The sequence below is a fragment of the Nesoenas mayeri genome (genome assembly GCF_963082525.1).
Source record: "Nesoenas mayeri genome assembly, chromosome: 26".
NCBI lineage: Eukaryota > Metazoa > Chordata > Aves > Columbiformes > Columbidae > Nesoenas > Nesoenas mayeri.
In genome coordinates, this window is record NC_137552.1 from 1763859 (window position 1) to 1775478 (window position 11620).

The following is an 11620-nucleotide window of genomic DNA, read 5'->3' on the forward strand; positions in this document are numbered from 1 at the left end:
GGGTTCTAAACTGTTGGCGTGACAGGCAGCGTCGCTATGTTGGAAAGGCAAACTGGTGAATGTTAACTTAAAAAATAATCAGATTACTTAAGTAACACCTTGGCTGTTAATTAATTTCGGCAGGTGAACCCTGGTGTACAACTCTTGCGATAAGTTGTTTTAGTTTTGCTTTAGGAAGCACGTTTTAAAATAATGATTCTTAAAGACTGGAGTCGTAACGGGGTGTCCGCTCGGTATCAGAGAAGATTGTGATGTAAAAATGGTTTCCTTATCAAACTAATACCTGGAGACAGGAGGAAAAAAAAAAAGCTAAGAATACCCAATATTCGTGTAAAATTAAATATTTAAAATATCAATATTTATGAATTTGAGATTTTAGAATCTGAGTTTTGGAAGGGAGATGCACCAGGTTCTGCGGAATGACTGGAATGGCAGAATCGCTGTTGTGAAACCATGCAAGTTAGTAAACGTCTTCAAATCATTTGGGCGTGCTCTTGGGGGGAGAAATAGACAAAAAAGAACCTGTTTTAAAGTATTTAAACATAATCAAAATATGACATGCACAAAGGATGATCCTCTCAAAAGTTGTGCAGCATCTGAAATAATGAGCCTTGTTTTTAATACCCTCGCTTGAAAATTTGAGGAGGTATCACAAAGTTCTGAAATTCGGGTTTTCTTAAAGTTCAGTCTTTTCGCTGGTTTGGTTTGAAATTTGGTTGGCGTATTTTAGACTTATTAGTTGACCTCTGCGTTTTCGACAGCTCTTAATCCTTGGTGTTTATCTGCGTTTCTTAATCTGTATGGAATAGAAGTAACTTATTTGCTGATCCAAAACAGTCGCATTATGTGGCTCAGGAGATCCGGGGTTTTAACACTTGTAGCATCGCGTTTATAATGTGTGGATTAAATTTATTCAGCTGTCCTTGCCTAAATACCCTGATATTTTAAATGTCTGTGTTCTTCCTACTCGTGGAAATCGCACCACATAAATTGTCGTGAGATGATGTGAGAAACTGAACGAGAATGCAGCAGAGAGCGGAGAAACTGTGTCGATCACTGAAAGGACCGAAATCCTGCCGGGGGGAGTTTGGGGCAGGAGAACGAGGTACGATCCGCACAGCACAGGTCACTGCCTGAACGTTTGTTAAGTTGAGCCTAGGATGCGTTGATGTTAAAAGCAAAACTGTACTGACTTAGTCTGGTAGGAAATAAATGAGCTTTTGTTGAAGAGCGGTTGTTGTGCGCTTGTCTTCATGGCCTCGGTTCCTGGAACTGGATCTGTTAATTGTCATTTTCAGTTAATTATTGAGGTCTGGTCGGAGGTTGTTGGAAGAGTCAGCGATCACTAGGGCAGATCTGATTGAGTAGTTAATTTATTGAGCTCTGATAAATAAATCCAGATATGTAAAATATTGACTAAGTACAAGTGGATTGGGGGTCAATGCTCTACCGTTTACTAGACATAAAGTCAGTATGGGATATAATAATTGTGTGAGCTTACACTACATGACTTAAATGTTCCATGTGTGCAAGAAAGTCACTTACCAAGCCGGGCTGAGTCGGGATCCTGGCCTGGAGGGTCACCCTGAGCGACCCCCCTGCTCACAGAGACAAGACCCAACGGACCCGCTGGCTGCGGAGATGTGAACTGGGTCACAGTCGTTTTCTGCTGTGCTCACGCAGGTTTGGTCGTGTGTCAGCTCAATCTGCGGCCAAACCGTTTGTTTGGGTGCTGAGCTCTCTGGGACGCCCCGTGCAAGAGGGTTCCCATCGCTCAGGCTGAGCATCTGTCCGGACCAGCAATCTGTGCGTTCAGACAGGAGCGTGTCCATCACAGCTGGAGCACAATGCGATACCCAAATTACTCCTTTGTAGGGAGAAATGAGCGTAACTTAGATAAACCAAGGGAAAAATGTCATTAGTGCACCGAATCCAGTGGTGAATTTTTTTTCCCCTGTAAGTATCTCATTCATTACAAGCTCTGTGCTGGTGGAAGAAACTTTTGCTGTCATTTCAGTATCTGCACTAGAAATCTCAGGAGTCTGGAGTGTCCTGCTCCACGGATGGTTGTGGTTCTGCCCTGGGGTTGGACCTTCCCGGCTCCCGTTCCCTGTCCCCACAGGGGCCTTTAGTCACTGGCCGGACACAAGAACCACACGCCCTGTGCTGGGACGGGGAGCCCGGGGGTGAGCGGTACCGGCAAAGGTGACAAACCGGGCTGGGACAGGGAGCCTGGGGCTGCGCTTGTGACTGCGCCCTGGGGAAATCCAGACATGCTGTGGAAATAAAACAGTCTCCCTTCAGAAATCCAACATGCTGTGCTGAGTGGGCAGGTTTTGGGGTGGTGCACAGGCACAGCCTTTCATCCCTCAGCTCTGGAGCCTGGCAGCTGGCAGAGGGGGTTCAGGGACTGTAGTGAGCAGGTCAAGGCAGCTGCATCCTCTGCACCTTCACAACCCCAGGTCTCAAGACATGAGCTGTGAAAAGCTCTGGGGTGCTGACAGCCACACAGGGGCAGCTCCAGCCCCTGGTGCGTGTTCCGCTCGGCAGTCGAGCTTTGGGGAAGCTCAGGACCAGGTCACTAGTGCCAGTGTCAGAATGTGGGCGGGCGGCTGGTGCTGCCAGAGCAACCGCGGTGCAAGTGGAGGTGTTGGCTCACCCTGGAGACCCGCCTGTGTGCAGGGGCTGAGCCGCAGCCCCGGCCCTCAGGCAGCCCCACATCCAGGGCTGCCGAAGGGCTCCGGCTCACAGAGGAAGCAGGATCTGGCCCGTGGTGCTGGGGTTTGTGACACTGTCCCACCACAGCCACCCCCGCTGCCCCATCCCAAAGTGGCAGCTGCATGGGCCACCCTGAGACCCTGAGAGAAGGTGACAGAGCTGGTGAGGGGCTGGAGCACAAGTGTGATGGGAGCGGCTGAGGGACCTGGGGGGTTCAGCTGGAGAACAGGAGCTGAGGGGAGACCTTCTGATCTCTGAACTGCCTGAAAGGAGCTTGGAGCCAGGGGGGCCGGGCTCTGCTCCCCAGAAACAAGCGCCAGGAGCAGAGGAAACGGCCTCAAGTTGCGCCAGGGGAGGTTGAGGTTGGATGTGGGAACAGTTTCTTCCCCAAAGGGCTGTGGAGCATTGGAACAGGCTGCCCAGGGCAGTGCTGGAGTCACCAGCCCTGGAGGGTTGGACAGATGGACATGAGGTTCTCAGGACACGGGGCAGTGCTGGAGTTGGGTTATGGTTGGACTCCATGATCCTGAGGGTGTCTTCCAACTGAAATGATTCTATGAAACAGTGCTGCAGGACCTGGGGGACAGGAAGGCAGCCCTGGGGACACACACAGCGCTGGGGAGGGAGGCACCACAGCCTCAGAAAATGAGCTGTGAATAAATTAGGACCAGCACCGCGGCAGCAAGTCTCCCCTCAGAAATAGTGCTGTGGGGTACAGGGAAACGGAGGATGCAGGACAGGTCAGAAGGGAGCCCCAAACTGCAGTCACCAACGTTCGCTCAGACAGAGAGGAACCTGCTTCTTGGCCAACCAGTTTTATTATTCAATCCGGAGCTAAAGCACTGCGACACACGCTGGCAGCAGCAGCTGAGCGGGAGGCAGCCCCTCGAGCAGGAGCTGCGGAGAACACACAGCAGCGCGGGGGGACGCACAGCGGCTCCTCCTTCACGCGCAGGTTACGGTAATTAGTGTCACAGAAAAGGCTGGAAGCAGCAGGTACCGAGCCCTTTGGGGCGAGAGCAGCGTTCAGGTGAGAGCGACCGCTGTGGCCACTAACGCACCCACCCCGGCAACTGCTGGAGAATAACAGTCAACACGGACCCACACGGAACATCGGGAGCACCGCTGCCCAGCCACCGGCACCGAGTCTGAAAACAGCATTAAGGACTCAACTGTTTCGCTACCGCTGCGGCTGATGCTCAAACCAACGCGGCGTTTCCCTTGCGAGAGCGCGTGGGTGACGCAGTCTCAGAGCTGCAACTCATCTATATTTCATAGCGTTTCCTTTCTCCTGCTGCACAACAGCACTTGACTGAGATCAGCTCCAACCCGGCGCCCTCGGCTCAGCCAGAACCAAGACAGAGCCTTGTTCTTGGCAGCAAAAACACAGCTATTTGTAAATACATTTTTCAAGGCTAGTGTAAATAAATTCACATTCACCCCATAGCAGCATGTTCTTAGTTACACGTCAGAAAGGGGCTCTGCTGTTCTCGAATCGTAACTCGCTGTTGCTGCAAACCAAGGATGCAGCCAGCGCGGAGCCTCCCTCCAACATCTCGTTCTGCTTCGCTTCAAGTGGTTAGAAGTAAAAATCCATCAATTTTTAAAACACGGACAGAATCACTTCACCGTTCTTTGGTACAGACATTGGCCACAATAACCGACTGGGACATGACAGCACAAGCACATGGCACGTTCGGGTTTAGGAGGTGCTTGCAATTTCTTTTCTGCTATGTTAAAAAAGAAAACAAAACAAAGGAAACGCCACTCGCCAGCCACGTGCCCAGAATTTCTGCTGCTTTTGAAACACACACCATATTCGTAATTGATTTTACCCTTCGAGAGTCCATCTGGAAACCCCAGCTATCGCTTCCGCTCGCCTTTTTGTGTCCTTTTCTTCTCCTTCTCCTTCCGCTCCTGCTTGGCCAGCTTGTCCTTCTCGCGCTGCAGTTTGTCTTGCTCTTTCTTCTTCTGGAACTCGTCTCGCAGCAGCTCCCGCTCCAGCTTCCTGGCGTTCAGCACGTCCTCCACGTTGGTGTTGCGGAACAGCGCTGGGCCGCGTTAAGGGCAGACAACGCTCGGGCTCTGCAGCTCTGAACTGGACCCTGGTTCTGTTCTCACAGTATGTTTGGAATTGGGAAGGGCCCTGGAAAGCTCATCCAGTGCAATCCCCCCATGGAGCAGGAACACCCAGATGAGGTTACACAGGAAGGTGTCCAGGCGGGTTGGAATGTCTGCACAGAAGGAGACTCCACAACCCCCCTGGGCAGCCTGGGCCAGGCTCTGACACCCTCACCGGGAACAAGTTTTTTCTCAAATTTAAGTGGAACCTCTTGTGTTCCAGCTTGATCCCATTACCCCTTGTCCTATCATTGTTTGCCACCGAGAAGAGCCTGGCTCCATCCTCGTGGCACTCACCCTTTATATATTTATAAACATTAATAAGGTCACCCCTCAGTCTCCTCTTCTCCAAACTAAAGAGCCCCAGCTCCCTCAGCCTTTCTTCATAAGGGAGATGCTCCACTCCCTTAATCATCTTTGTTGCCCTGCGCTGGACTCTCTGCAGCAGTTCCCTGTCCTGCTGGAACTGAGGGGCCACAGCTGGACACAAGATTCCAGGTGTGGTCTCCCCAGGGCAGAGCAGAGGGGCAGGAGAACCTCTCTGACCTACTGACCACCCCCTTCTAACCCACCCCAGGTCCCATTGGCTTCCTGGCCACAAGGGCCCAGTGCTGGCTCATGGTCACCCTGCTGTCCCGAGGACCCCCAGGTCCCTTTCCCCTACACTGCTCTCTAATATGTAATTTCCCAACCTATACTGGAACCTGGGGTTGTTCCTGCCCAGACACAAGACTCTACACTTTCCCTTGTTAAATTTCATCAGGTTACTCCCCGCCCAGCTCTCCAGCCTGTCCAGGTCTCTGATGGCAGCACAGCTTCCAGTGTCACCCACTGCTCCCAGCTTGGTGTCACCAGCAAACTTGCTGACAGTCACTCTATTCCCTCGTCTAAATCGTTAATGAATATATTGAATATTATTGGCCCCAGCACTGACCCTGAGGCACTGCACTGGATACTGGCCTCCCATCCCCTTCACTTCTGGTTTCCTCACAGGTGAGGAATTTAGGAATGAGAAACAAAAGGAACGAAAAATAACAAGGTACAGCTTCCTCGAGTGGCTTCGCTGCAGCTGTGTATATGACGTACATTTTTACATTAATGTGCGTGTAACCGCAGCTGCTCCCTCTTCCTCACAACCATCAATAGTGTAGGGACAATAATTGAGGTGTCACTTTTAATTACGTGATAGAACCTGCCAGCTGGTGAGCTCAAGGAACCTCCCAAATTAGAGTGTTGAGAGAGGTGGTCCTTGTTCAGCTCTTCAGGCCTAACGAGTTTCAAGGTAATTTTGTTTCTCTTGCACTTTTAGTAATCCCTGAGGTGATTTACCTCTCCGGACGCCAGTTAACATTAAGCTGATGTTGTGGGATAATTATCCTTATGAATAAGAGCATTCTGTGAAGCTTCAGAGAGGGTGGAAAGGGCAGGAAGGGTCTGAGCTGTGCGCACAGAGCAGGGAACCTCTCATTTCATTCCAGGCAAGGTCAGGATATGAGAAAACATAAATGAGTCATCAAAAAGGTGGCCCTGAAGAACCAGGGAGTATCAACACCGAGTAGGAGCGATGGGAAACCCCCCGGGGAAGCTCAAAGGATACATTTCTCTGATCCAATATTCGCCGCTGTCGCCGTCGATCCATCCTGTTCATCCTCACCGGTGAGAGAATTAAGGAAATATGGATATCAGGAATGAATTTGTACCTCTCTACAGTCACAAAACACGTCAAATAACAGTTTTATTGAGCGGTGAGGAACAAGCTGAACCCCCACATGGACAATTGAGGACCAGAGGAGCACAAACCCCCCGCAGATCCCACTGCGCCAGGGCCGGTTCCCTCCTGTTCCAATTTTGCTCCCCAGGGAAGAGTTTGCTCCTCAGCTCTACAGGGGGAACTTGAAACCCCTCCACTCTACACACACGCTCTCCAAAGAGGATCTTTTCAGCAGATTTCTTGTCAGAAAGAGATAAATTGAATACATTTACTACCACGCAGGGTTGCTGGGAGGTGATTTGCTCCTGTTCTGCATCATGCCCGGGCTGGGCAAACCTTCCGCAGCCCTCATGTGTTGGTGGGGAGCGTGGAAATGGCAGAGAAATGTCCCCAAAGGAGTGTCTGCTCATGGAACCCCCAAACCGGGAGCTTCCCAGCTTCTTCCCCATGGAAGTTGTTCTGTCAGAGGATCACAGAATCATTTGGGTTTGAAAAGCCCCTCAAGATCAGGGAGTCCAACCGTTCCCCACCCCAGCACTGCCCCATGTCCTGAGAACCTCATGTCCGTCTGTCCAGCCCTCCAGGGATGGTGACTCCAGCACTGCCCTGGGCAGCCTGTTCCAATGCCCCACAGCCCTTTGGGGAAGAAATTGTTCCCACATCCAACCTCAACCTCCCCTGGTGCAACTTGAGGCCGTTTCCTCTGCTCCTGGCGCTTGTTCCTGGGGAGCAGAGCCCGACCCCTCCACCCCTTATGCAGCACGAAGACTGAAAACTCTCCCCAGTTCTCCCCACCAGCCACTGCAAAGACATTTTTAGCAAGCCCTTCAAAGCAGTGAGTCTCATTTGGCTCAGGAAAAGGATATTCCTCCTCGTCCGTCACGTTGGCGTACTGGGCCAGGAGGGCGGCTTTCCTCTGCTTCTCCTCCTGCGACACCTCCTTGGGCTTCACCACGATGCGCGCCTGCTTCTCCATCACGCTGGTGAGCGCCTGGATCTCGTCTGGCGAGGAGAAGGTCAGAGCACCGGTCAGGCCCCGCTCGTGCCACCCGCGGTCCCCAAAGCGCCGTCACGGGCTGTGTCTGTCTGTGGGGAGGCAGCCAGCCCGGGGGACAAGTGCCTCAAGATAAAGGGAGAAGCTTCACCCCAAAATACCCCCCTGCTCCTCCCAGGAGCCTCGTCCCACGGGGACCGGTGGTGCCGTCACCGTGTGGAGCGCGACAGAGCGGCTGTTTTGGGGAATTCAGCCCAAAACGCGGGCACGGGAGCTGCTGAGCTGTCGCGGTGACGTGACACCGGCTGCCGCCGTCACACACGATCCTTCCTGCATCAGGGGGAGCTTCCCCATGAAACTCTGAAATCAGTGAGGCAATGCAAACCCGTTTCACTCCAAACTGCATTATCTTCTGGGTAAAAGTGGCCAAATTCAGTTAACCACACACTTAAAACCACTTTTAATAGAAATTACGAAAACCCACAGCGACCAATGGGTTTAATGCTCTTTCTCTTCTCCCTCCCCAGGGAACAAACAGCTCATTTCCCTTTTAACACTTAACGCTGCCCACTTCTTAAAATGACATTTGGGGTTTGGAAGGAATTTCATAACTTATCCTCAGGATTCTGTTTTTCTAACTAGATATTGATTTCACCAGGAATTTGAATTTCGCCTTTTATGGAATGCCAGTGAAACAATTAAACGCTCATGTTTTTAACGAGGACACGTCCCGCTGCCTTTCTTCTGTGACAACAAAAATCCCCGTGGGTATTGACACTCTGCAGCTCCAACCGCTGTCCCCAAAAGAGGGATTGATATTATTTAACGCACGGAACAGCGGAATTTGGCTTCAGTGAATCCTGAAAAGCCGCCGAGCTGCTGCGCGGTTCATCTCCAGAGAGGAGGGCAGCGATATTTGTGAACAGCTGAACTTTAGATATGAAATATATAAACGAGGCCTCACAATAAGCGCTCGCTGTTACTAAAATTACAATATTGTTTGCAACCCAAACCACTAAAACAAAACTGCGGAGGCAAAAGGGATGTTACGTTGTCGGTCCGTGCAGCTGGAAGGTTATTAATGGATCCTTCAAGCAGGGGGCGACTTGCTGGTGCAGCAGAGCAGCCCCCCCAGGAACGAGGAGGAGGGAGATGAATTCGGAGAGGGAACAACAAACCAGGGGTTGTGTATGTGACTGGACAGGAGCAGCAGCCTCAGAGCTCCCCCTACGTTTATGGGGGGCAAAAATAGGGCAGTTTAAAGAGATTTTGGAAAAGGAAAATCAGGATGTTTTCCTGATGTGCACTGGGACCTTCTCCTGGGTAAGCAGCGGCAGCTCCAGCGCTATAAAGACATTTCCTTCTCAAACTGGAGTAAATTTACATAGCGCAGGCGTTTTACACCATAACTGCACGTCCTCATCGCTGCATCATTAGTGTTTAACCGGGAGAAAGCCCAGGTGTGTTGCAAAAGGGAATTTAAAAACATATATATATATGAATGAGCTTTTTGTCTGCAGGATTATGAGCCCAACGAGCAGAACGCTGGGGACAGCCGGCAGTGAAACTACTCATCCTCGTTTTGTGTTTCAGGACAAATAAGCAGCAATGGCAATAAGAAACGAGTCGGATCTGCAAACGTATTGGTTTGAACTCCTAACGGGACCAACACCTTGATAAGGTCGCACAAATGATGCGGCACTACCTTCTTTCTTCTCCACGGCGTCAACAACCTGAGACTCAGCCCACTTCTGGACCAGCTCCCTGCACACATCGCTCAGGAGATCTTCCTCCTAGGAGAGGAAAAGAGACTTCTCAGCCTTGGAACAATGTCGGTCTGCTTTAAAAGAGCACGAATCAGACACAAGAAATACCGAGAATCTGAAGTGATAGAGGTGTTCACACAAAATCTACGCGTTGAACGCACACCTGGGACGGTACAAATCGTGTAACACACTTATTGTTGACACAGCTCAGGACCGAGAACCACGAGGCGTCGCGGCCACCACCTCCAGCTCTGCCCGCACCGGGTGACGCCCCCGTGTCATCGCGTTTGCTCCTGCCTGTGACAGCTCTGGCAGCAACACCGCAGGCACGCAGCGGCTGTTCAGGTGCAACGAAACGCACTCGGGGACTCTTTGCTCTAGAAATCTGCGGCCCAGCCTCATCTCTGCTCTGGAGCACCGTGCTGCAAGGGCTCCTCTGAGAATGAGAAACACGGAGCTGAGACCAGCGTGGTGGTGCTGACAGGACCTGGGGTGTGTGAGGAAGAGTGTGAGCAGCAGGTCAGGGAGGTGAATCCTCCCCCTCTGCTCTGCCCTGGGGAGGCCACATCTGCACAACTGGGGCCAGTGCTGGGCTCCCCAGTTTGAGAAGGACAAGGAACCACTGCAGAGAGTCCAGGGAGGGACACAAAGGTGCTGAGGGCTCTGGAGCATCTTTGTGATGGGGAGACACTGAGAGAGCTGGGGCTGTGGAGCTGGAGAAGAGAAGCTGAGAGGGATCTGATCAATGGATCAATATCTCAGGGTGGGTGTCAGAGGATGGACCAGACTCTGTTCAGTGGTGCCCAGCGCCAGGGTGAGGGGCAACGGGCACAGACTGAAACACAGGAGGCTCCATCTGGACACGAGGAGAAACTTCTTCCCTTTGCGGTGCCAGAGCCTGGCCCAGGCTGCCCAGAGCGGGTGTGGAGTCTCCTGCTCTGAGACATTCAAACCCCCTGGGATCCTGTGTGATCTGCTCTGGGACCCTGCGTGATCTGCTCTGTAAGGGCTGGACAGAGATGAGGGTTCTCAGGACACCGGGCAGTGCCAGGGGTGGGTTACAGTCAGACTCAATGATATTAATAGTGTCTTTCAAACAGACTGACTCCGTGACTCTACAACCCCAGCTGCTCCCCCGCCGCCCCCGGGCTCACCCCGGCCCGCCCGCCGGTGCCCGGTCCCCGCCGCCTCGCCCCTCACCAGGCAGGCGGCCAGGACGCCCCGGAGCGCCTCCAGCCGCTCCTCGTCGCTGTCCTCCCCGCGGAGCAGCCCCTCGATGTACGCCCCGTACACGGCGCGGTCCAGGCCCAGCGCGTCCAGCCGCCCCCCCAGCCAGGCCGCGAACGCGCCACCCGCCGCCTGCTCGCCGGGCGCCGCCATCTTGGACCCGCGGCCGCCGCCACCGCGCGTGCGCACGGGGCCGCCCGCAGGAGAGTGGGGGGGGGGACGGCGGCCGCGGGGGACAAACTTGTGGAGGTGCCTGCGGGAGAGCGGCCGCGCTCAACAGTTACAGAGGCGGTTTAGTTGGAAAAGACCCTCAAGATCATGGAGTACAACCGTTCCCCACCCCTGGCACTGCCCCATGTCCTGAGAACCTCATGTCCGTCTGTCCAACCCTCCAGGGATGGTGACTCCAGCACTGCCCTGGGCAGCCTGTTCCAATGCCCCACAGCCCTTTGGGGAAGAAATTGTTCCCAGATCCAACCTCAACCTCCCCTGGGCAACTTGAGGCCGTTTCCTCTGCTCCTGGCGCTTGTTCCTGGGGAGCAGAGCCCGACCCCCCTGGCTCCAAGCTCCTTTCAAGCAGTTCAGAGATCAGAAGGTCTCCCCTCAGCTCCTGTTCTCCAGCTGAACCCCCCAGGTCCCTCAGCCGCTCCATCACACTTGTGCTCCAGCCCCTCACCAGCTCCGTTCCCTTCTCTCCACTCGCTCCAGCACCTCAAGGGTTTTCCTGGCGTGAGGGGCCCAGAACTGCCCCAGCATTGGCGGTTTGGCCTCCCCAGGTCCCAGCACAGGGACGGTCGCTGCCCTGGGCCTGCTGGCCACCCCAGTGCTGGTACCAGCCAGGATCCTGTAGCCTCTTGGCCACCTGGGCACACGCTGGCTCATGTTCAGCTGCTCTCACCAACACCCCCAGGTCTTTTTCTGCCGGGCACTTTCCAGGCATTCCTCTCCAGCCCGGACCGTCCATGGGGTTGTTGTGACCCCAGAGCAGGACCCGGCACTTGTCCTCTTCGCTCCCCACACACCGGCCCCGCCCGCCCCGGGAGCGCCCAGCGCGCTGTGCCGGCTTCGCGTGTCCCGGCGTGT

At 53.5% G+C, this 11620-nt stretch overlaps 1 protein-coding gene across 1 annotated transcript; it reads right to left on the minus strand.

Annotated features, from left to right (window-relative positions):
• Positions 1 to 3553: 3553 nt before the first annotated feature.
• Positions 3554 to 10713, minus strand: CCDC43 (coiled-coil domain containing 43). The gene is made up of 5 exons (XM_080359616.1): positions 10511 to 10713; positions 9250 to 9337; positions 7417 to 7552; positions 6437 to 6495; positions 3554 to 4769 (listed from the first exon to the last, which is right to left on the minus strand). The coding sequence occupies exons 1-5, from the start codon at positions 10688 to 10690 to the stop codon at positions 4582 to 4584; spliced, it is 651 nt and encodes a 216-aa protein (XP_080215742.1). The 5' UTR covers positions 10691 to 10713; the 3' UTR covers positions 3554 to 4581.
• Between the last annotated feature and the right edge of the window lie 907 nt (positions 10714 to 11620).

Excerpts from the sequence above, each read along its gene's own strand:
- CCDC43 (XM_080359616.1), bottom strand. The coding sequence starts at position 10,690 with ATGGCGGCGCCCGGCGAGCAGGCGGCGGGTGGCGCGTTCGCGGCCTGG. Across the intron at positions 6,496-7,416 it reads AACGTGACGGACGAGGAGGA|CGGTGAGGATGAACAGGATG; the intron begins ATATCCTTTTCC and ends TAATTCTCTCAC. Across the intron at positions 4,770-6,436 it reads GAATATTGGATCAGAGAAAT|CGCTGTTCCGCAACACCAAC; the intron begins GTATCCTTTGAG and ends AACGCGGCCCAG.